Here is a 25,264-nt window from a genome sequence, read left to right as displayed (position 1 = left end):
TTTTTTTATTTTTACATTATTAAGTTCCACTCTAATCCTGCTTTGAGTTTAGTTTTCTATTTCTATCCTTCAAGTGGAAAATTAGGTTATCATTTTGAAAACTTTCTTCCTTTTAAATGTAGGCATTTGCAACTATAAATTTGCCTCTAAGTAATTAGCTGCATCCCATAAGTTTCCATATGTTGTGTCTTTATATGCATTCATCTCAAAGTTTTTTTTCCAATTTCCCCCATGGTTTCTTCTTTGATCTTTTGGTTAATTAAGAAGTATGTTGTTTGGGTGCCTGGGTGGCTCAGTGGGTTAAAGCCTCTGCCTTTGGCTCAGGTCATGATCTCAAGGTCCTGGGATCATGCCCCGCATCTGGCTCTCTGCTCAGCGGGGAGTCTGCTTCCCTCTCTCTGCCTGCCTCTCTACCTACCTGTGATCTCTCTCTGTCAAATAAATAAATAAAATCTTAAAAAAAAAAAGTATGTTGTTTAATTTCCACATATTTGTGAATTTTTAAAATTTCTTAAAGATTTTTTTTTTTTTATTTGACAGAGAGAGATCACAAGTAGACAGAGAGGCAGGCAGAGAGAGAGAGAGAGAGAGAAGCAGGCTCGCTGCCGAGCAGAGAGCCCGACGCGGGACTCGATCCCAGGACCCTGAGATCATGATCCGAGCTGAAGGCAGCGGTTTAACCTACTGAGCCACCCAGGCACCCTCTAAATTTCTTTATTTAAATTTCTTTCAATAAATTTTTGTTATTTCTAATTTTATTCCATTGTGGTCAAGAATAGACTTTGTCCTATTTCAATCTTTTCAAATTTTCTGAGGCTTGTTTTTGGCCTAATATATGGTCTGTCCTGGAGAACAGTTCATGTGCATTTGCATGGAATGTTCTATAGATGTCTACCAGGTCCCATTGATATAAATTATTTTTAACATTAAAAACTAGTTTTCGGGGTACTTGTGTGGCTCAGTCAGTTGAGCATCTGCTTTCGGCTTATGCCATGGTCTTGGGGTCCTGGGACTGAGCCATGCTTCGGGTTCCCTGCTCAGCAGTGGGTCTGCTTCTCCCTCTCCCACTGTGATCTCTCTCGTTCTCACTCTTTCTCAAATAAATTTAAAAAAAATTTTTTTTAATTTTAAAGATTTTTATTTATTTATTTGACAGACAGAGATCACAAGTAGGCAGAGTCAGGCAGAGAGAGAGAAGGAAGCAGGCTCCCCGCTGCGCAGAGAGCCGGATGCGGGACTCGATCCCAGGACCCTAAGACCATGACCTGAGCCAAAGGCAAAGGCTTTAAACCACTGAGCCACCCAAAAAAATTTTTTAATTGAAAAAAAAAAACAAAAAAAACAACTAGTCGCTTCTTGGCCTTTTGGCTAAGATCAAGTGTGAAAAAAAAACTAGTTTTCTTTTTTGCTGCAGAATGTTTACTAATATAAATGTAATTTTATTTAGCCATTTTCCTATTATTGTATATTCAGGGTACTTTCCATTTTTCCAAAATATAAAGAAAGCTGAAGTGAATATATTTTGTATTTAAATATTTCTATAATAGATCTGGTTATTAATTTCGGATACATTCCCCAAAGTGGCAAACTTTGGTTAGAGTATCTGAGCTTTTTAAGCTTCTGATGCATCTCATTAGATTGCCTTTCAGGAAGGTTTTGTCCATTTTCATTCCAACCATTATTTCCAGAAAATTCAGGTTTCTCTGCATACCCTCTAACACTGGGTATTACTGCTCGTTTGGATCTTCTGCTACAGGTATTGTGGACATTTATCATTCTTACTGCCCAGCATCGATTCCTTTTTCTTCTGATAACAGTACCTCTAATTGCCTTTGGGAACCACACCTCCCAAACTCTCTGTTTCAGTTTGAGGAGCCTGATGTATTTCCCCAGCTCGGCACGGGCAAGTGACCACAGCTTAGCTCATCAATGTCCTGTGCATGCCCAGAGAGGGCATGCACATGACCTTGCCAGCCCAATGAGAACCAACCCCTGGACTTTTCCTGAAATATTGAACAAGGATTCTCTTCCCACTCCTCCCACCCTGAGTTGACTCAACTGTTGGCACATAAACCACAGGGAGAGGTCCTGCCTGAGAATGAAGCCTACACAAAAGAAAACAGCCAGGAGGGGAGAAAGGACTGGCAGCATCTTGAGGAACATCATTTGAGAATTCCCCTGGGTCTAGCTTTATCTGAAGCCAGTCAACATTCTTGAACTCCTTGCTTGTATAAGCTGATATATTTATCATTATTAATTATCGGTAGCAATAGTATTTTGCTTAAACTCATTTGATTCTGTTTTGACTACTTGCAGCAGAAGTAATGCTGATGAGTATGGGAACCTCCAAGGCCTTGCCTCAGGAGCTGCTGGTCAGAATTCTCTGGAACATTGCTGTAGAGTTATCAGTGCTCCCCCTAAAAAAGGTCCCCCCTCTTCTCCCTCTAGCACTTCAATAAGACTGCTCTGCCTGTCTCCTCTGACGTTAGATATCTAACTGTGTAAATTGCTTTAGCTGGTGCCATGTTGCCAGAAGAGACCTGCCTCACTTCCAGGTAGGACTTTTAAGAGCCTGGGCACGGTTTGTCGAGTTCTCTCTCCCCTGCCTCCATGAGCCTGGAAACATGGATCCAGATGGATCACCTATTTACTTGGTTCTTGAGTGACCACTATGAACAGAGACCCATGCCAACCCAGACTGGGTATGTAGCGTGCATGAGAAAGATGCTTTCTTTGGATTAAACCGCTGAGATATGGTTGTTTATTATCATAGAAAGAGCCTAACCTAGCCTTTCTGAAACAGTTCCCCTGGGGAAAAAAATGAAGGATGTTTTTCATCAACCCAACTAAGTTTGCTGAGCCAAAAACTAGTTCACAGGAAGGGCACATCCCAAAGCAGTCAGCTCCTTTCCATGTACTGTCTGTATCCCCCAGGCCCTTGACATCTGACAAGCAATTTCTTAGCAAATTGTCTCTATTCGTTTTTCCTAAGGTTTGTTATCCTCCCAGAGGGAGAATTATTTTGTTTGGCAGATAGTTAAAGTTAGTCCTAGTTGGTATCTGGCCGGTTAATCCTGCCTACAGCCCTAGGAGCATGCCCACTTAGGGCATAGAGGAGAAATGTCTGGGTCAGATCCTCCTACCCTCCCTGTGCCACGTGGGGTCACCATGAGAAGGATATCACTGTGGAAGGCTGGGGTTTTTCGCATTCCTAATACCTACAACATCTGGTCTGGGGTGGCCATGGAATATGTCAGGAGGCAGAATGCCAAAGAAAGGGAGCCCGGGCTCCGTGCTCAGACAGATTCAAATTTAAATCCAGCCTCCACATCTTCCTGGCTCTGGGACTTCAGGCAAAGTCACTCTCCAAACCTCAGTTTTCTCGATGGAGAAATGCAGGTTCAATAGTGTTCATTTCATCAGGCTGTTGTTAGACTATGGATATAAAATATGCAGCCTAGCATCTAGTCCTTGGAAAGTGCTGATATGATGGTACCAAAGCTGATGGCTTGGATTCTAATCTAGACAAGCCCCTCCTTTTCTCCTGTGGACATTGGCTGAATCAGAGATATTTAAGAGCCCTTGTATTTCTACTGCTTATCATGTCTTCCCTGTGATTTCAAAACTGAGAAAGTATAAATTTTCTAAATAAGGGTCACTGAGAGCAATTTTTTAAAAATCAGACTCTAAAAAATTAATATCCAGGTTATTCATATTTTCTGTATAGAACAAATAGGAAAGTAAACTCTGCAACCAAGTTGGCTTTAGGCAGGCTCCTGCCCCTCTGGCCTCAGTTTCCTCATCTGTATAAGGAGATTGGGCTGGAAGCTGTTTGGGGCCTGTTGGCTTTGACTGGTAAGGATCTGCTTATAATGACACATAGGGGCCTCTGCCTTTCCCTGACCTTCGTCTACTTTATCTTCAACTCCAGGTCTTAGGTTCTGATATCTGGTACTTACTTTGTTTTTATTCCTGTGCAATTTCTTGACATATCAATTTTTAAAAAAGATTTTATTTATTTGAGAGAGTGTGAGCAGAGGGTGAGGGAGAAGGAGATAATCTCTAGCAGACTCCATGCTGAGCACAGAGCCCAATGCCCACTCCATCCCAGACCCAGAGATTATGTCTGACCTAAGCCAAAACCAAGAGTCAGACACAGAAAGCTGAGCCACCTAGGCATCCATTGATTGATACATCATTTTTTAAAATACTTTATTTTGAAGTAATTTTATTTATATTTTCTTAGGATTTTATTTGTAAGTAATCTCTATACCCAACATTAGCCTTGAACTCACAACCTCGAGATCAAGAGTCACATGCTCCACTGACTGAGCCAGCCAGGTGCCCCCATTCCCTTATTTTTTTTTTTAAAGATTTTTATTTATTTATTTGACAGAGAGAGATCACAAGTAGATAGAGAGGCAGGCAGAGAGAGAGAGAGGGAAGCAGGCTCCCTGCTGAGCAGAGAGCCCCATGCGGGACTCGATCCCAGGACTCCGAGATCATGACCCGAGCCGAAGGCAGCGGCTTAACCCACTGAGCCACTCAGGCGCCCCCCCTTATTTTTTTTTTTTTAAGATTTTATATTTTGAAGTAATTTTAAATTTACTGAAAAGTTGCAAAGACAGCATAGTAAGTTCCTGAATACCCTTTCCCAATTCCTTATAATATTCACACCTGTGTGATCATGGTATATTTGTCAGAACCAAGAGATTAATACTGGTACATTGCTCTTAATTGAATGACAGATTGCATTTGTAGTTCACTGCTTTTTCCACTGACGTTCTAGAAGTCAATGCAGGGCACCACATTGCACTGAGTCATCATGTCTCCTTAGTCTCCTCTAGTCTGGTAGTTTCTCAGTCCTTTCATCGATTTTAAGCATTTTCTCCAGACTGGTATGAGAGATGAGTGGTTTTGATCAATTACACACTCAATTTTTCCTTTTCCCATCTTCCCCTTATGTTTGTCTTACTTTTTGGTATAATCCATATAATCCATGCTTTTGTTATTTTTTAGATTTATTTATTTATTTGAGACGGAGAAAGAATGGGGGAGGGAAGGAGAGGGCCAGAGAGTGTCCCAAGTAGACCATTTGGTTTCCAGCATAGTTACGAGCCCCCCTCAGTCACTTCATTACTTTTTTAAAGATTTTATTTATTTGGCAGAGAGAAACACAGTGAAAGAGGGAACACAAGCAAGGAGAGTGGGAGAGGCTCCCAGCAGGGAGCCCGATGGGGGGGTTCGATCCCAGGAGCCCGGGATCATGACCTGAGCCAAAGGCAGACGCTTAACGACTTGGCCACCCAGGTGCCCCCAGTCACTACATTATTCAGAACCCTTCCAGTTGCATATGACAGAGCCATATCCTAAATGAGCTTTGGCAAAACTTTATCAGCTCAAAGAATGGCCAATAAGCCATGAAGAGGAACATCATGATCAAGGACCTGAAATCTACAATAATTCTCTAGGTATCGTTTCTCGGTCCATCTCTCTTTCTCACAGACTAACTTTTCCACAAGGATGGAAAAATGGTGGCCTATAGCTACTGATTCCCTTATTCACCTACCCCCGACAAGGAGGAAATGGACAGTCAATCTGGTCTAAGTTTGAAATCCCAAGAGTTCTCATTGGCTCATCTAGAATCGAGTGGCCATTCTTGGATCAATCACCAGTGACCAGTGGTACAGGGCAATTAGGAAACATGGTGACTCTGAGAACCACCTGGTTGGAGCAGGGAAAGAAGCAATTCCCAGGAAAAGTGCTAAAAGCAAACACAAAGTTGGAAACCACACAAGAATTTTAGAGTAAATTCACAAGAATACAGCTTCCAAAATCGTCTCTTAAGTATATTAGAATCCAATTAAGGGACTACTGACATTGTTCCCAATGGTGATGACTGTAGTAGTCTTCACAACAGGTGAATTAGCCACCTATGGCCCCTCATTCAGAAGGCTCACCCCTCCTTACAAAAGAGGACATAGTAGAGCTCTATAAATAGACTGTTTAGGGGCGCCTGGGTGGCTCAGTGGGTTAAAGCCTCTGCCTTCGGCTCAGGTCATGATCTCAGGGTCCTGGGATCGAGCCCCGTATCGGGCTCTCTGCTCCGCAGGGAGCCTGCTTCCTCCTCTCTCTCTGCTTGCCTCTCTGCCTAGTTGTGATTTCTCTCTGTCAAATAAATAAAATATTTTAAAAAATAGACTGTTTAATAGCCACAGGACCTCACCCATTCCCAGGTTTCAGTGTGCATCAGAATCAAGCGGGAGCTGGTAAAGCATGTACTTTCCCAGACCTACGCCTCAGATTTTGATTCAATTGTCTAGGGCAGAATCAAGGAATCTGCATTTCTTATGGCTCCCAGATGATGTAAATATAGGTGATCCATGAACCACACTGAGAAACCATGTGCCAGGCCACCTAGCTATAAAATCACAAAGATAAAACACCTAGCACGTTGCCTGGCACATGGTTTGTGTCCGGGAATCAGCCCGAGAGAGGCCATGTTAACTGGTCCCATACCTGCACGGGACCTCTGATGCTCACTCAGTCCTCTGCAGCCTTGAGTAGGACATCTAGACTTCCCTTTGCCCTGTCCCCCAGCCTGCTGGGGAGAAGAGAATAAATAACAGCAGAAACATATTCATTTTATAAGCACTTGGTTTTATTGCACAGAAGCAATTGAAAGTGGACTTCAGTGGAAAAGTGCGCCCTGGCATGATCCAGTGGCCAGTGCCCAGCCCCACCTGCTCCAGCTCTTCCAGGATAGAGAGCTCTGGGCAAGGGCTCAGCCACTCCTTTGGAAAACAGAAGGCATTCAGGAATAGGTTAAGACATCTCAAGCATAATGTGTTTCTAACTGCTCATTCATTATTGCGATCATCGTCAATTGCACATACAGGTAATAAATGCACTTACTTGGAAAGGAGGGGGTCAGTTTTTATAGTCAAGAGTTTACATATGGCATTCGGCATATATCACATTCGGCTACATAAGCTATCATAACATAACTGTCCATCGCCTGCGGAGAGTTTGGGGTGTAGGGCCGGGGACTGGGAATACCCTCTCTTGCTAACCTATTGCTAATAGAAATTCCTGTTTGGTGAAGAAGGGCCCCATCATCTAAGCAAAGTTTCTTCTTATATAAAGAAAGGGAGAAAAAAATGAAAATTTGTTATGTTGACCCTTGAGCTCCTGGGCCCTCCTGAGTTTCTTTGGCTGTTCTGGAGTCCTTTCTCCCTGCCTTACTTCTCCGCCTTGGAAGCTTTGTCTTCCATGGCCTTCTCTGCAGGCCTGCTGTCTTTCTGGTCTGTGCTAGAGGATTTCTCAGCCTTTTCTGTCTTGGCTTTGCCAGGTGTGGGGGCCTCTTTGCTGGGCTCTTCTTTGGCTTGGGCCTCTGCTTTGGGTTTCTCCTCAGGCTTCTTGGCCTCCTTCACATCTTTTTTCTCAGGTACTGCTGGCGTCTCTTCCTTCTTTGGCTTTTCTGGCTCCTTCTCTGCCGCTTTGCTAGGTTCTTTGGCCTTGGCATCATCTTGCTCCTTCTTGGCCACCTCAGCCTTCTCTTTGGGTTTGGCCTCTTCCTTCACCTTGGCAGGAGCCTCCTTCTCTGGAGTCACTGCTTTTTTCTTATCATCAGCCTCTTTCTTGGCTTCACCTTTGGATTCTTTGGGTTTCTCCACAGCTGGTTCCTTCTTGTCCTGGACCTCAGGTTTTGGAGCCTCCTTTGGTACTTCATCTTTTTTGCTGTCCTTCTTTTCCTCAGCTTTTGGTGTGGCTTTCTCCTCCTCTACCTTTCTTGGGGGCTCTTTGACTTTCACTTCTTGGGGTTTCTCTTCCTCCTTTATGGGGGACTTTGCCTCTTCCTTCTTTGTGACCTCTTTCTCAGGAGCCTTGGTCTCTTCTTTCACAGGAGATTTGACCTTCTCTGGGGACTTGACCTCCTCCTTGACAGGGCTTTTTGCCTTTTCGGGAGATTTGATGTCTGCAGGGGACCTTACTTCTTCCTTTGCTGGAGTCTTGGCTTCTGGGGACTTAACATCAAGAGTCTTAGCCTTCTCAGGGGACTTAGCCTCTTCCTTCAATGGAGACTTGGCCTTTTCTGGGGACTTGGCCTTCTCTGGGGATTTGGCCTCCTCCTTCACTGGGGACTTGGCCTTCTCTGGGGATTTGGCCTCCTCCTTCACTGGGGACTTGGCCTTCTCAGGGGACTTGGCCTTCTCGGGGGACTTGGCCTCTTCCTTCACTGGGGACTTGGCCTTCTCAGGTGACTTGGCCTCTTCCTTCTCAGGTGACTTGGCCTCCTCCTTCACTGGGGACTTGGCCTTCTCAGGTGACTTGGCCTTCTCAGGCGACTTAGCCTCCTCCTTCACTGGGGATTTGGCCTTCTCAGGTGACTTGGCCTCTTCCTTCACTGGGGATTTGGCCTTCTCTGGGGACTTGGCCTCCTCCTTCACTGGTGACTTGGCCTTCTCTGGGGATTTGGCCTCTTCCTTCACTGGGGACTTGGCCTTCTCAGGGGACTTGGCCTCCTCCTTCACCGGTGACTTGGCCTTCTCTGGGGACTTGGCTTTCTCTGGAGACTTGGCCTCCTCCTTCACCGGTGACTTGGCCTTCTCTGGGGACTTGGCTTTCTCTGGAGACTTGGCCTCCTCCTTCATCGGGGACTTGGCCTTCTCAGGTGACTTCGCCTCTTCCTTAGCTGGGGACTTGGCCTTCTCTGGGGACTTGACCTCAGTTGGAGATTTTGCTTCTTCTTTCATGGGAGATTTAGCTTTCTCAGGGGACTTCACCTCGGCTGGAGATTTAGCCTCTTCCTTAGCTGGGGACTTGGCCTCAGCTGGTGATTTTGCTTCTTCTTTCATGGGGGACTTAGCCTTTTCTGGGGACTTGGCCTCTTCCTTCACTGGGGACTTGGCCTCAGTTGGGGACTTAGCTTCCTCCTTCTCTGGGGACTTGGCTCCAACTGGTGACTTGGCCTCCTCCTTTTCTGGAGATGCAGCCTCTTCTGCTGGGGGAGATTTTGCTTCTTCTTCTCCCCCTTCTGCTTCCTCCTCCTCGCCTTTCTCCTCTTTGGCCTCTTTCTCTTCTTCTTCAGTCACTTCTTCAGTCACTTGGATCTCTTCTGTCTGTTCCTCCAGAATCACGGTTTCCTTCTCTGACTTTTCTACCACCTTGATCTTTTCTTCACTTTTGACCTTTATGTGAGTGGATGTAGAGGGGATTTTGGGAAGTCCCTCTGGAAGGGAGAAAGGACTGGGGCCAAAGCCAATCCGACATTCTTCGCCCTCCAGGAGTTTTCTGCAGAATGGATTACAGAACACATTACTATTATTAACTCAGAGCAGATTGATGAGTTGGGGGTCTTCTTGAGTTACTCTGAAGATCCACAGAATCCAATGATATGGATTTTGGTGGAGGAACGAATGTGAATGCTGGCCAATTTGAGTCTGGAAAAAGTCACTTAGCAAATCATCCCAGGGACAATCCAGAATCTGTACCCCAATGGCACTGCTCTTGTTTTATGCAGCTAAGGCTGCAACTTCTAACAACGCCCCCACCCCAAAATGGCCCTCAAGAGAGAACACCTGTATTAGCAAAAATTACAGTAACTGTCCCTCAACTTAAATGTTCAAGAGGAAGGTGGGAGCCTGAGCAAACAATTCCACATTTATAAATTTGGGATTAAGAGGCCTTAGAATTCCCATTGGAATTTCAAGAGTTCCCAGTCACTTATATTCTCATCCTTTGAGTTTTAGCAATAGGGTGGGGACAACAGTGTCTGCCCTTTCCTACTCAGCAGGTATGTGACCTCAACCAAGCCATTCTGACTCTTAAAGTCTCAGTTTCTTCATTGGCAAAAAGAGGGTCATAAGAGTCCCTCCCTCAGAGGGTTGTTTTGATTAGATAATAAATAAAAATGGGGCGCCTGGGTGGCTCAGTGGGTTAAGCCGCTGCCTTCAGCTCAGGTCATGATCTCGGGGTCCTGGGATCGAGTCCCGCATCGGGCTCTCTGCTCAGCAGGGAGCCTGCTTCCCTCTCTCTCTCTCTGCCTGCCTCTCTATCTGCTTGTGATCTCTCTCTGTCAAATAAATAAATAAAATCTTAAAAAAAAAATTGCTATTAGATAATAAATAAAAAGGACCCAGCAGTGTCTGGCTCACAATAGGTGTAGGGATTACCTTACACCTGTGCTTTGCAAACTTAACAGCATACAAATTCCCCAGGGATCTGGTTAAAATGCAGATTCTGATTCAGTAGGTCTGGGGTGGGGCCTGAGAATCTGCCTTTCCAACACGTTTGTGAAGACGCCGATTGTGCTGGTTCACCCACTGCATTCTAAGCAGCAAGATTACAGACTAGACCCAAGAGGTGGGACATGAAGGGTCACCTGCCAGCAACTGGGAGAGATCACTGGGTCAGCCTGCTCCGCAGCAACAAACTGCTACACTGGGAGGTCTCAGGGCCATCGCTTGGGTACCATTTACTGAGGGCTTTCTCTTCGGCCACCCAGCTGTACCCAGATTTGCTTCAGAACTGGATTAGTTCCTCCTCCCCATGGCCCTGTGACAGGAGTACTGTTACCATCTCCATTTCATTTCCCCGGGAAACAAAAGCTCAGGGAGCTTAAAAAAAGAAAAAGAAAAACAAACAAACAAAAAAACAAAAACAAAAAAGCGCTAAGTGAGTTGTCCCTCTGACAACTCAGGTACCTCCTTTCCCTCCAAAGCAGGCCTCTCCCTGGCCAGATTTGGTGAGGGGTGAGGAACGTTTATTCTCTAAGTCACTGGCAGAATGAAAAGAAGCCACCCTCGAGACTTCTTTCAGAAAGTAGAATGATGGTTGCTAGGGCCGGAGGAAAGGAGGGAAAGGAGTGGGGAGTGATTCTTTAGTGAGCACAGGATTTCAGTTTGGGAAGATGGAAAAAGTTCTAGAGGTAGCTGGTGGTGACGTTTGCACAAGGTAAATGTACTTAGTGCCACTGAATGGTAGACTTAAAAATGGTTAAATAGCAAATTCCATATCCTATACATTTTACCACCCCCAAAAAAAAAAAAATTCTTTTTTGTCTCTAAGATAAGCAGGTCATCTTGCTGGGAACCTGAAACTCAGTACAAAGCTTCTCATAAGAACACAAGGGCTCCCCACCATCCCAAAGGCCCCCCAGCCCACCTGTAAGCGGCAATCTCAATATCCAGAGCCATCTTGACATTGAGCAGGTCCTGGTACTCTCGGAGCTGGGCCGCCATCTCCCACTTGGTGTTCCTCAGCTCAGCATCCAGCTGCTGGATGGCTTCCTGGGGAGGTGAGGTCACACACACATCACGCACCAGCCAGTGCCTGGCCCTCAGCACCGGAGAAGCTGGAGCACACCATGCAAACCCAAAGAAGTCCCATCTAGCCAGACTCACTGGGGCCAACCTCCACACTGCCAAAGCTATGTGAAAACCACCTGGAGCAAAAATCCTGCTGCATGTCTATACAACCTCAGCCTGGGGAGTGGTTTATCAATGGTCAACAGTTACCAACGGTCAGTGGGATGACAGGTGAAGTTTTACAGATTTCTTGAACTTAGAAAACGCTCCGCAGGAACAGACAAAGCAGAGCCTTGTCTGCTTTGGCTCCTGGTGCTCCTAAGTGCCTACTGAACAGTAAGGGCTGAGGAAATACCTGTGGCTGACGACCGAAGCCATACACAGAAACCCGCTAAATAGCGATGGAAACTTCTCCCCTGTCCCCAGGCTCACTTAGCCATTGCTGAAAGTGACCCATTAAGGCTGATTTTTGTTGCCTCTTTGTTGCTTTTTCCATTTCCTAATTTATCCACAGTCCCCACATATTAACTCGCATAAGGTCTTTAGAAGTGTCATCTTCAGGGTGTCTGGGTGGCTCAGATGGTTAAGCGTCTGCCTTCAGCTGGGGTCATGATCCCAGGGTCCTGGGATTGAGCCTCACATCAGGCTCCCTGTTCGGTGGGGAGTGTGTTTTCCCCTCTGCCTCTGCCTCTTTCCCTATTCATGCTCTCTCCCTCTCAAGTGAATAAATAAAATCTTAAAAAAAAAAATACAAGAGTCATTTTCTTTTGCCAGCTATCTTTAATGGAAGGAATCTGCCAAGGCCTTCCCTAGGCTACCCACATTCGCAGATGCTGGTTATAGTTTACCAAATGCCCACCATGACCCACCCCCCGCTGAGCAGGCTCACACTCATCTCATGGAAAGTCTGTCCATCTCTTTAACCTACAGGCAAGCGGACATGCCTTTTCTTTTCCTCCATTGCACTGGAGGAATTCAGATTCAGAAAGGCAGATAACTTTCCTGGGGCCACTCAGCTACAAAGACATACTGGTACCCACTGCATGTCTGACTCCAAGACCCACCCACAATCTTCACCACCACAACCGTGCTGAGAGAGGGACAGTGACTTGTTCAGGATCACCTCAGCAGGGAAGGTAGTCTATCTGCCCCATCCCTGCCCACCTGGTAGGATGCGATGTCAGCCTGATGACGGTCCTCCAGCTCAGAGCGCTGCCTCTCTAGTGACTCCTTGGTGCCTTTGAGAGCCTCTAGCTCTGTGGTCCTGGCCTGTAGCTGGCGGCGATACTCTGTTATCTCCTCCTGTGCTGAGCGCATGGCATCTGTATTGACCTTGGCCGCCTCTGACAGTCGGTCCAGCCTCACTGTGGGAGAAGGAGACAGGGCACAGAGTTAGACACACCCGGATTTGGATTCTAGAGCCCAGATCCCAAAGGTGACACTCATGGCTTGAAGACCTACTGAGTGCCCAGTGCCATCTTGGATTCTTAACCTACACTCTCCTTTGTGATAGGCAAATTACTACTGTTCAAAGACAGCTAGTAATAAGCAGTAGATTCAAATCTAGTGTCTGTCTGCTTCCAACAGTCAGACTGTCTCCTCAAATTCAAGATCTGAAACCCCACAGGACAGAGGACGCTCCCATTTCTGGTCCTAATACCAGTTCAGCTGGGTTGAACACAGCTGTCAATGCTGGGAATTCAGATGTGAAACTTGGCTGACAGGGCTTAACTCTGAGCTTGTGGTGGAACAAGGTAAAGAGCCTGTGATCTCTAGAGGCGTGAAGGTGCTGTGAGCCACTAGAAGTCATAGCCCCTTCCTTGCAGGTTTTGCTTCTGCAGAGCCCAAGGTCACTGTGGAGCCTGGGGCCCACATGCCAGCTTCTCTGTCCCTTCCCCCACCTGGCTGTGCATTCTCTAGCACAGGAGTCCTTGTGTCAATGGCAGCCACACCCTGGGCCCTGTGAACAATGGGCTGCTGGTTCCCAGAAGAACTTCTAGGACCGGTGGAGGTCTGGAGACTAGTCCACATCTCCTGAAAGTGAATATCGTGAATCCCAAGATAGTAAAAGCCAGGGCTTGAGTCTTGGGAAGGTGAAGAAGGGAGAAAGGAAGCCAGCTGGGTGGGATAGAAGTCCTAGGATGGTTTGTCTGTGTAAAGGGCAAAGCCCAAGAGAGCAGAGAGGTTTGCTCTGGGAGGTGCCTTGCTGCAGAGATGGGGGAAGGGAAGGTACTGCCACTGCAAAGGAAAGGAAAATGGGGAAAACCAGGCATCTGAGTCCCGGCTTTCCTGGTTTTCCCTGCTAGTGTTGGCAAAGACTTAGAAACCATCAAGGTGGGTGAGGCTTCTTACGCCTGTGGACCACAGACCTATCTGAAAATCGCTGGAGCCTCTGCACCCTCTCCCAAGGAAAATGCAGAAGTTTTACACAGTTTCAGGAAGGATCATGTAGCTCTCCCTGAGTAAGAGGCTCAGTGGGTCAACCCCCTCCCCTTTCAACCCCCAAAGAAAGGAAAATCAGAGAAGGCAAGCATTGCCCAAGGTCACCCTGCAGCTGCTGGGCACAGCTTCAGAGCTGCTGCAGCTGCAATCTAGCTGACTCAGAGCACCATGGAGTTGGAGGAGGGGGGAGCTTGAGAAGCTTCCAGCTTCTCAAGGGGAGAGAGGACATTAAGGCACCACCTCAGCGTCATGCACCCATTGGCTGAGGTGATGGTATCTCCCGGGAGAAAGGATGTGAGAATGCCCCACTGGGGAGGAGCCTGATAGGGGTCTGGAGAATGAGGTCCCCTGCAGAGTGCAGGCAAGAGGGATGAGCAGTGCTGGGCAGGAAAGGCATGTTACTTTGAAGGGCAAAGGCTCCCCAGTGCCTGTAACTGGAAGCTGGCACTGCTTTGGAACTGTAGAAGGAACCTGATGGAAAGGGGCCTCAGAGTGGGTCTCTCTAATCTTAGGCAGGGGCAACAGAGGGGACCCAGAGTCTCAGGACAGACATAAGGACCCTGGAGGAGGGCAGCCAAAGGACAACCCAGAATTTCAAGGAAATGAGAGGGGTGTCTCCAGAGAGCCGGGGGGAAACTCTTATTTAACGAAGGGTAATGCACTTTGCAGGGGAAAGCTGAACAACACACCTCCAGCCCAGCCACCTTTACACAGACTGCACCCGGCCCGGCCAGGAGGGGGCGCCCCCTCCCCCACGCGCCCACGAACCTCGGAACCACTCCTCCGACTGCAGGGTGCTCTGCACCGCGTGGCCTTCAAGTTGCGCGCGGATCTCGCGCAGCGCCGACGTCACGTCGCACTTCAGGGCGTCGCGCGCCTCGGCCTGCGCCTGCGCCTGCGCGGCGCCGCAGCCCTGCATCTGGCCGAGCAGCTCGCCCACTTCCTCCTGGTGGTGACGCCGCAGGTAGCCGCACTCTTCCTGCAGCGCTTGCGCCTTCTTCTGCAGCTCTACGCGCGCCGCCTCGGCCTCCTGCGCAAAGCGCGCAAGTGCGCGCGCCGCCGCCTCAGCCTCCTCCCGCTGCCGGGCCTCGTCGTCTAGGCGCTGGCGCACGTGCGCGATGTCTTCCAGCAGGTGCTCCTGCTCCAGGCGCAGCTGGCCGCGCGCCGCGCCCAGGCGCAGCACAGCGCCGCGCATCTCGCGCACCTCTCGCTCGTATAGCTCGCCCATGGCGGCGCGGCCAGCGTGCTGCTGCCGCAGGGCCGCCGCCTCGCCTTCCAGGCTGCGATTGTGAGCCTCAAGCTGCCTCACCTTGTCGATGTAGCCCGCGAAGCGGTCGTTCAGCGCCTGCAGCTGCTCCTTCTCGCTGCGGGCCGCTGCTGCTGCCACCACGCAGCCCTCCGGTCCGTTGCTCAGCGTGTCTAGCGAGTCGGTGCTTGAGGTGGCTGCTGCGCCTCGGAAGCGGCCCGGGGAGGCCGACACGGAGCTCACGGATGTCCGCGCCCAGGAGTGGAAGCCACTGGATGAACCCGCAGCAGAGCGCGCTCCGCCCGCGCCGCCCTTGCGGGCCAGCGCGTAGTGCAGGCTGCCTCCTCCATGTAGCGGCGCGAACGGGGCGCCCAGCAGCGCGTCCGCGCCGCTGAAGCTCATCATGGCGGGAGCAGGTGCGGCCGCCGGCGAAGGGGAATACCCAACGCCAGGACGGGGCGGGCAGCACTGCGGCAGCACCGGGATGCCGGCCTTTTTATAGCAGCCGGGTCGGGTCCAGCCCCTTGGCAGTGGGGGGGAGGGGGCAGGGGAGGAGGGCCCCGCCCTCTCTGCCTCCTCCCCCACTGCCCGGGCCGGGCCGCTCGGCTCCGCCGCAGTGAGAGGGGCGGGGCAGGGGGGGGGACTCAGGAATGAAGGGGAATCAACGCGGCGTCAGTGGAGCACCCCGAGGTCGGGTTAGGAGGTACAGGACTCCTGGGGTGGACTGGTGGGGACCCCTGGATGCAAGTCAGAAGACCCTGCTACTGTGCTCGGAAATAGAGAAGGGACCCAAAATAGGGAGAGGACAAGGAGTCCTGGTGGGAATAGGAGCCGGGTGCCTTTGGGATGGAGCGATGGATGACTCTGTAGTCAGTAGGATGAAGAGACCCCTGAATGAGGGGGTGCGGCATAAAATTTTCCTGAAAGTTAGGACTCAGGATAGGGGGTGCAGCGTGTCTGGAGCCAGTCCGGAAGAGGGGAGGGAGCAAAGTAATCCTAAATGGACTCATGGTGGATGCTACAGAAGGTAGAGATAGAAGACTCCTGAATAGAAATACTCTTTCCCTAATACCTAGGAAGCCGCTAGGAAGAAATGCAGCCCGGTGCGGAATAGGGGAGGGGGACTTGGAGTTGGGAAGGGCGGCAAGGGCACTCTGAATTGGGGTATGAGAGACATCTCAGAGGATGGAGAGAGGGAAGCCAGGATGGGAGACACAGTGGTCCCTGCAGTATAGGAAGGAGACCCCGAAGCTGGCCACAGCAAGGAGGGCCCTCAGTGAAGGAGGCAGAGGGTCTCTGAATAGGCCAGAGGAACGTGGGTTGTGGGAGGGTCAGAGAACCCAGAGTGGAGCTTCTGTGGAGGCTGGGCATGAAGTTGGGGGGACTAGCGCCTGTGTGGGGTGGGGGGAAGTGACAGGTGTCCTAGGAATCATTCAAGTCAGGATCTATGGTCTGAGGTCAGCTTCACAGTTTGCTGGCTAAATGACCTTGGAGAAGTTGTACCTCCCCCCACCATTTTCCCCATCTGTACCTTGCCCTGGGATAAGCTGCAACTAGAGACCCACCAGCAACATCTGCTTTGGGGGGAGTCTCTGGCTGAACTAGGGAAAGGGAACCCATATACTGCCTGTGGACGCAGCAGCCACTTTCCCACAACTAGGAAGTCCTTTCTCCCCCTTTCCTCCTCATTTCCTGTACTTTGACTTGTCATCTGTCATCCATCCCCCCCGCACCTCAACAACAGAGAAGTGGGTGCAGTGATAGGCATCTCTTCTAGCTCCCAGTTAAGTGGTGGGATGCTTTCAGGGCACAAAAATCCTTTATTCCATAATCTCGAATGGGAGGTCAGATAGATAAAGGGGCTCCTGGGATTTGGGGTGCTATGCTGGTGTTATACCAGTTTTCCTTGGGCTTTCATTCTCATGTGAAATGCCTTGGGAGTGGGGGAGGGCTGTGTCTGGTGCTTCAGCACCGAGGACAGGGCCTGCTCCTTTGGGGAGAAAGCAGTTAATCTCTGCCTTTACCTAGGAGCAGGAGAGGAGAGATGTATGTATATGTGCCAGGTAGATGGGAACTGAGGAGGGTGATGAATGATCCTGTAGGACTACTCTGGGAGCTGGGGACCCAGCCCCTCGGCCTTCTGCTAGGGGGTCCAGTTCCCTGTTTTCTATGGAGTTCTCCCACATACACATCTGGGCTTTCCTGCTCCTCCTTTGGGACTCCCACCGTCTTTTTTTGGGAAGGAGCCTTGAGACTCCCCTCCCAGATCTAAGCCTCCCCTCAGGCAGTTACTCAACCCCCACTACACTTCCAGTTTATACTGTTTTCCTTCTGTAGGCTTCCCTGGATGGGGAAAGACAGATTTCCCCCAGAAAAGACCTCTGCCAGTTTGTTTCTCCTTGCTCTCTGCCTCATTTCAGGACCCCTGGTCCTAAACAGACCCTCAGAGATGAGGAAGTGATGGTACTGTCTCTTTAACCACATTTTACTGGAAGGAGAGTGCGCTGGGAGAAGGAAGGAGGGGGAAGGGAGTTTCTGGTTCTGAATGGAGAAGCAGAACATGATGAAGCATTTTCCCCCCATTTAAAGATCCAGTCATGAGCCAGTTTGCAGGGGGCAGAAGGGCTGATTTGCATTCGGTGCTGGGAGGAAGGAGGTGAGTGTCTGGTCTGATTCTTCTGAGAATGGCTTCTAGGGGGGCTTAAGCAGAGCCTCTGTGCTCTCATGTGGCTCCCCATTTACTTGTCATTCTGCTTGGCATTTTGCCAGTAGAGCTTTGTTCCTTTGGGTCTTTTCAGTCATTTGCATAATGCAGATACCTCCTCAGGGTGTGGGATGGTTGATAAGCAGCTGACAGGGAGAGCGGTGAGGGGAGCTCCTTAAGGGTTGGGGGCCAGGGGGCCAAGATGAATTCTGTCAAGGTCAGGGAGCCACAACCATGGGATCACAGATCCCTGTGAATTCCAAGCAAGAAATCCCAAGCATGATTTGTGTGGCTGGAAAAATAGCAAGAGGGTGGGAGCCCTGAGTTCATTCTCCCAAAGGGCCCTTCTGACTCACTTCCATTCCAGGAAGCCATTTCTAGCCTCCTTTACCTCCACATTTCGTAATTATCCCCCCCAAGTTCTCTAATGCTAATCCACTACACTGCCCTTAACCACTCTGTTGTCATTGGTTGAATGAATGAATGGGTGAATAAATTCCATCAGTTCTCCAGCCAAACTTGTGATCTAGAGGAAATTAAAAATTGTTCTGTCCTGAGTCCTTGGGTCTCAAATCGCTTTCACCTTCCTCTCCTCAATTATTACCATTTGGAAATGAGAAGAATAACAGAGTCATTCATTCATTCATAGAATAACATATTCCTTCATTCATTCATCCATCCACCCATCCATCCATCCATCCATCTATTACCTGTTTACTGAGCACCTGCTTTGTGATAGACACATACAAAACACTGAGGTTACAGAATCCCATAAACCTCTAAAATTGTCCCTGGGATGAGGATTCTCAAATACTTCCCAAATCGTAGTCCAATATTTCCCAAGGCACCTGCTTGAGGATAAGAAGAGTTCCTCCAAAAAAAAGGAGAGGAAGAGAGGAGTTTCATGGGTGAAGAAGTTAAATAGGGCTCGTGAAGCAGCTCTTGGACCCTGGACTTGGCAATGGACATTGAAAATCCTCCAGAGGTAATTGGAGTGTGCTGTGTTGTCCAAACATACTTGATCATAGGACTTTCTTGCCCTCAAGTGTCTCCCATAGTGGCCCACACTGAAGGACCCTCTTAGAATTGGGCTCCACCCTGTGTTCTCCCTGGGCTGCTATCTGGGTTCCTGTGGATCTGTCTTTTTTTCTCATAAGAGACAAAATCATGAAAAATGAAAGGTGTTCATTAAAAAGGACATAATGAAACATGAATAACAATTTTCTTGAGTAAGTTCTACATGTAGTGTGGGGCTTGAGCTCATGATCCTGATACCTAAGGAGTACATTCTCCTGACTGAGCAAGCCAGGCACCCCTGAATAGCAAAATTTTAAAGATTGTTGTAAAATACAAAATATTTGAATACATTTTAACTATGTGTAGATTCATGACAGTACTGTGCAACTAACTCACTTTATTTTGTGGATTGTACTTGTACTTGTCTCAAAAATAATTGTTCATAGTTACACATTTCTTTGGCTTCCTGATTCTCTCATTTAACATCATGCTTTCTCGTTTTTATGCTAAAAATTCTTCCATCATTAAGACAGGTATCCATTTCCAAACACTAGGATATATATTTGTAACTGGGTTTTGTATTGCTTTGTGAAAGCCTTCTCTACACTGTTGCTTGTTCTTGGTATAATGTCACATGTTGTTAATAAACATTCCAAAGTTCTGTGGGAGGTCTGGGTTCAAAATTCTGCACCACTGTATAGACCATCATAATGGCTACTGTTTATATTATATATAAATGGGAGCACTATGTCAATGGAGAAATTAAGCCAAACTGTCAGTTGATGAGACCAAAAAACTATCAAACCAAACTATCAACCAGTTGTTTTTTTTAATCTTTTAAGGGAAAATTACCTCACAGCCGATTAGTGATGTGGTGAAAACACTTGCAACAAAGACGCTTATGGCAAAACTTCTAGAACTCTGGTGGACCCCAAGGTCAGTGCTCTTTGGGAACAGGGCTGCAGTGTGAAGGATAAAGGAATATACAGCTCTCCATGAACATCAACCAAACGTTGCTGTCACTCACTTCATTTACTCAATGCTATGGGATTAGACCCTGTGTTGAGCACTGGGAACTCTAAAGAATGCGACCTCAATGAGGGGAAATCCTCCATCCACCCAGCCACATGTGTACAGTAGAGAGAACTCAGCCACCACTTTCCCCTTGGTACCTCCTCAAACCATGTTTACTAGATAAGGATGATAGTTGCTATTTCATAGATGAGTAAACCGAGGAAATAAAGTGAGGAAGTGGGTTGCCTGAGTTGACCCACTGATAAAACAGAAGTGAGTCCAGTGTCTCAAATCTTCCAGGACTAAAGTGATGTTGGACACCCAGAGTGGGAACCCACTTCTCTGGCACAGTGGACGCAGATGGCCTGAGGGTGAAGGAATGAGATGCACCCAGAGGGAGAAGAGGTGAGGGTTGGAGTCTGGCCTCTAATGGATCCTCCTTAACAAAAAAAAAAAAAGAAAGTAAAATGTTATTTATTTGAGAGAGAGACGGGGAGGGAGAGAGGGAGAGGGAGAAGCAGACTCCCCACTGAGCAGGGAGCCCGACACAGGCTCAATCCCAGGACCCTGAGATCATGACCTGGGCTGAAGGCAGGCACCTAACCAATGGAGCCACCAAGGTGCCCCTGATGGGTCATCTGACTGAGAGTCCCTGTGACCTGTGACCCAATGTCAGCATATCCTTTATGTAAGGACTCACTCCCAGGCTTGGCATCCTGCACCACTGTGTCTCCTCTCTGGGGAACATCATGTGACCACAGTTTAACGGTGCTTTTTTTTTTTTAAAGATTTTATTTATTTATTTGACAGAGAGAGATCACAAGTAGGCAGAGAGGCAGGCAGAGAGAGAATGAGAGGGAAGCAGGCTCCCCGTGGAGCAGAGAGCCCGATGCGGGACTCAATCCCAGGACCCTGAGATCATGACCTGAGCCAAAGGCAGCGGCTTAAACCACTGAGCCACCCAGGCGCTTAAGGGTGCTTTTGATGAGTTGCTCATTCTCTTCCTCCTTTATTTTTCTTCATAAAATGTGACCTTTTCTCACATTAAATATTGTATGAAAATTGTGACTGATTTAGCATTTTGTTAAAAGTGAAATGACAAATCACATAGAACATTCTGTGTCTTCAGCATATATATATATATATATATATATATATATACACACATTTATATATCTAAGTGTTCTTTATATATATTTATACATATTTATATATACATATATTTATACATACTTATATACATATACATATACGTATAAGTCCAGAACAAGCTATTATTTAACTAAGACTACACTTTATTAAACGACACTTGCTTGAAAATACCAATTTATAACATTGAAACTTTCAAGAAAAAAGAAGAGACTTTTTTTTTCTTATTTTAGAAGTCACCTTTTTCTAACATGGATAGTTCTTATCTCTCTTGTGTTCTCTTCTCCCAGGGGTTGTAAGCTTCATAAGGGCTCAGATATTTGTCTGTTTGATTCACTGCTGACTTCCTTGGCACTTGGAACAATAGGTGGCATATGGTAGGTGCCTAACAAGTAGTTGTCCAATGGCTGAGCAGTCTTGCCAGTGAGCTCCTGGACATTTCAGCACCAGGTATCTGGACAGCTCCCAGCCCTGTGGACCCCTAGGGAGGCCACTGCAGAAGGACTGGGAAAGGCTTGAAAGTGAGCCACCTTAACCCGCCCCCACCCCCCCACCCCCACCACCAAAGCTTGGAGCATCCCAATCCCCGCTGTGTGGTCAGTTTTGCTGGGTCTACAGGCCTGTCCACTCTGTTGTCTGCAGACTCCCCTAGTATTCCTTTTCCTCTTGGACTTCAGCAATTATTTGTATGTATCTATGAAGATTGCTTCTCAGCCTTTTGGCTAAGATCAAGTGTTATCTATCTATGAAGAACTGAGCATTTCTCTTTCTCCTTGTCTCTCTTCCCTTAAATTGTGCCCCACATTCTCGGTCTCCCTTGCCCTGTCCTTTCTCCATTTCTTTCCCCATCCTCTCTCCTTTCCTTCTCCCTGTATTACATCCCTCCTCCTTTCCCCACAAATTCTCTGTCCTCTTTATCTTTCCCCTCCTCCTCTCCCTCCTTAGAGATGTCCTATTTTTGCAGGGCTTGATTTATAGTAAAGGGAGGCAGACTCCCTTCTCCTGCTTCCTTAATGAAGGAAACAGCAAAAACTGAACTACATGTAGTTTTGCATAAGCCTCCTCCTCCTAGTATCCACCCACAGGTTAACCCCAGGAGACTGGCCCACAGCTGATGAAAGACTGCAGCATGCCTGTCTGCCTGCCCACTTATCTGTGCCCTGGGGTGGCACCAGGTGGGAAGCTGGATTCTGCAGCAAAGGTCATGGGCTTGTGGGTGGATTTACCGATCTCCCAATTACCCCCCCTCCAACTCCCTTTGTGGGTAATCATGAATGAATGATTTGGGGCTGCAGTTCTTGAGAGTAGGAATGAAATGATTCATTGGTCTTTCCTAAGGGGCCAGTTCTAGCAACTAGGTGAGGTCTGCTGTGTTACGCATGCTCTAGAGTTGTCATATTCTTGTTACCTAGAGCAAAGGGCTAAGCAACAATAAGAAAGAGGGTTCTCAGCTAAGGAGGGGAGGAGGTATCTTTGATTTTAGCCCTGGCCTTGCTTATCCCTGTAACCCTATGTTGTATTTGCACTTTGTGGTCTGGGAATTGGAGGCTCAGAGAGGTTGAGTGACTTGCCCTAGGATGCACAGCTAGAAAGTGGCAGAGCTGGGATTGGAATGCAGGTCCAATGGATCCATTGCAGCAGGTATACTGAACTATAGGACTCTCCTCCCACCTTTCACATTTATGGGAAGGCCCAGCTAGGTTTCCCTAGGATCACTGTCTTAGAAATGGACCCAACACTTTCCCAATTTCATCAGGCAGGTTGGGGCTTTGCTCAGGGGGACTGTTTCATCACTTTGGTGGAAGAAAGGGTTGTTGGGAACCAGCATTGTGTCTGGGGGAGGAGGATTTCCAGGCAATACAGTCAGGAAGTTAAAATGACAGCCAACTCAGCTTTCTGGATGATCTGACCTGAGGAGAGACTGCTAAGTAGAAAGTGGCCATGGAGCCATAATTGATCTGGAATCATCCAGAAAACGATTTTGGCAAACTCCACATGGTGATCACCTGCCTGGCCACCTACCTATGTGGAATCTGCAACAATTTCACTAGATCTGCAGGGTATCTTCTAGTAAAGAGTAGATCGTCTAGGTCAGAGAAAGAAAGTGACCTGCCAAGGTCACAGAGCAATGCTGGGGGGGGGGGTGGCTGTCACTCACACTTAGGCCTCCTATACTTCCCAGTTTCCACAATGGCTGGGGCGGGGGGTGGGGGAGGTTTCAGTGATGTTCTATCTCTTTGTTCCAGAGGAGAAAGCAGTAAATAGATAATTTTAGGAAGTTATATGTCAATGACTTTAAATTGGGTGTTTTGGGGCTTGAGGGGAGAACAATCAGTTGGATAAAAGGTCGTTCCTGGGATGGCTGGGTGGCTCAGTCAGTTAAGCATCTGCCTCTGGCTCAGGTGATGACCTCAGGGTCCTGGAATTGAGCCCCACATCAGGCTCCCTGCTTGGTGGGGAGTCTGCTTCTCCCTCTCCCTCTGCCTGCCACTCCCCCTGCTTGTGTGCTCTCTCCCTCTCTCTGTGTCAAATAAATTTAAAATAAAAATTTAAAGTCATTCCTGATGGTCAGTGTTGTCAGGTAAATGAGGTATTACTGGGCATTAAAAGAGGATCCTGCAAGTGGGCATGTCCTTGGGCTTGGTGGACATGAAGCTTGCTTTACTCAGCCTGTCACTCTGCAGTCAGGCTGTGTGAAGACACAAGGGACCATCCAAGAGCAGCAAATGCCAGCAGGGAGGAGACATGCCAGGAAAGTTTCTGAAACCTCTTCCTCAGCCCTGAGCCAGGCACCTGCAATAGACAGAACATGGCAGGACCCCAAACTGGACTTGGACTGGGGATTCAGTCACGCATACCAGAAAAATCTCTGCTGGGTACCTGACTGCTTTCTGGCTTTTGGGGAAGTTAGTGGTGGAGGAAGGAAGAGACAGAACTGACCTTGAGGTCTTTGCTTTCTTAGGGGGAGTTAGTGGAAATAATATGCTTTTTATTAAAATTTTAAAAAATTCTGCCTCAGTGCTGGTCACCAATGCATGTTCCCAGGTCCACCCAGATCCTCAAATCAGGATCTCTGGTGAAGGGGTTTGGAGAGATGCATTCTGAGCCAGTATTGCTAGAGCAGAACTGCTTCCAAATCTGTTCTCAGCCAATCTTCCAAGTTCACTGATTGAGCTCCCGCTCTTGCCTTTTAAACACATTCTCTCATTTAGGTGTCACAGCCACTCTGATAAGCTCTGGTAAGAAAATTGAGGCCTGCAGAGGTTAAATCACCCACCAAACACAAAACTTCACAGCCTGGTTCTAGAAAGCTACCCTATCCCCCCTTCCTGTCTTTGCTCATGACCGGATCTCTCCCAGCAATGCCTTCATCCTTCTCCATGTGCCTTGTGCCCTGCACATTACTTAAGTGTATGTCCTGGGTCCTAGATAATGGACCTGGGTCCCTGGTGCCCATGCCTTCTGACCTGTGGGTGCAGGTAATGGTCTTTGCACCTGGGGCTCAGGATGTGTGCAGTGGGCAAGCCAACTGTAGGGACATAAACACGTGAGGCACAGATAGGAGGGCACAAGAATGTGCCCTGCTAGTGGCTTTGGTGGAGGTAGGACTGGATGGAATGGACAGAGAGAAATTGTATGCCCTCCCCCACCCGCATCCCTCTCTGCCCAAATTTCTTCTGCCCTTCAGGGTCGCCTCCATGGAGTTCTTGATTCTGCCATGTTCTCTTTCACCCTGAGCTTCTCGTCTGAAACCCTTTCCCTCACTCCAGTATTCACGCTTTACCCCTCCTTCCTATCCTTCAGCTACTTCATGTTACCCACTCCTTCAGGTACTTTCCCTATCCCCCAAAGTTTTGATAGCTGATTCCTTTTAGGCTCCCACAACCTCTCTGTCTTTCTGACATTCTAGCCCTAATAAAAGGGCTACTTATTTGCTCTTAATGGAACTGTGAACTCCAACAAGGGCAAGAACCATCTCTTATTCAATGTTGCTTCCCTAAGATCTGGTACCAGAAAGTTTGTTGTATGAATAAATGCCAATTGATGGTGACTTCCTATGATCTCTACTCCACCTTATGCATCTAATTATAATTCATCTTAGGGCACCTGGGTGGCTCAGTCAGTTGAGCATCTGCCTTCGGCTCAGGTCATGATCTCAGGGTCCTGGGATCAAGCCCTGCGTGGGGCTACCTGTTCCGCAGGGGCGTACTTCTCCCTCCCCTTCTATGTGCTTGTTCACACTCTCTCTCAAATAAATAAATACTTAAAATCCATCTTGGACTGTATTTCACAAGCCAGACAGAATCCAAGGAAGCCAAGCTAAAGCCCTCAGCGAAAGGAGAAAACTGAGGCTCAGTGGCCGGTGACCGGTCTGACTCCCAA

General features: G+C 48.1%; 1 protein-coding gene across 7 annotated transcripts; it reads right to left on the bottom strand.

The window, feature by feature from the left end:
* Window positions 1–6,639: 6,639 nt before the first annotated feature.
* On the bottom strand, window positions 6,640–15,473 carry NEFH (neurofilament heavy chain). Of its 7 annotated transcripts, XM_046024050.1 has the most exons (6): window positions 14,520–15,473; window positions 12,474–12,673; window positions 11,167–11,291; window positions 8,481–9,294; window positions 8,295–8,336; window positions 6,640–8,210 (listed from the first exon to the last, which is right to left on the bottom strand). In XM_046024050.1, exons 1-6 carry the CDS (start codon window positions 15,400–15,402, stop codon window positions 7,242–7,244), a joined length of 3,033 nt encoding a protein of 1,010 aa, XP_045880006.1. In that variant the 5' UTR covers window positions 15,403–15,473; the 3' UTR covers window positions 6,640–7,241. The 7 variants fall into 7 exon arrangements, with proteins under 7 accessions (XP_045880006.1, XP_045880002.1, XP_045880003.1 ...); XM_046024046.1 differs by having other exon boundaries at window positions 8,295–9,294; XM_046024047.1 differs by lacking the exon at window positions 8,295–8,336 and having other exon boundaries at window positions 6,640–8,270; window positions 8,355–9,294.
* Between the last annotated feature and the right edge of the window lie 9,791 nt (window positions 15,474–25,264).

Source organism: Meles meles, chromosome 12 (assembly GCF_922984935.1).
Source record: "Meles meles chromosome 12, mMelMel3.1 paternal haplotype, whole genome shotgun sequence".
NCBI classification, from domain to species: domain Eukaryota; kingdom Metazoa; phylum Chordata; class Mammalia; order Carnivora; family Mustelidae; genus Meles; species Meles meles.
This window is presented reverse-complemented; position numbering and strand designations above follow the sequence as displayed.

Excerpts from the sequence above, each read along its gene's own strand:
- NEFH (XM_046024045.1), bottom strand. The coding sequence starts at position 15,402 with ATGATGAGCTTCAGCGGCGCGGACGCGCTGCTGGGCGCCCCGTTCGCG. Across the intron at positions 11,292-12,473 it reads CTGACATCGCATCCTACCAG|GAAGCCATCCAGCAGCTGGA; the intron begins GTGGGCAGGGAT and ends TCACCTCCCCAG. Across the intron at positions 9,295-11,166 it reads ATTGAGATTGCCGCTTACAG|AAAACTCCTGGAGGGCGAAG; the intron begins GTGGGCTGGGGG and ends TCCATTCTGCAG.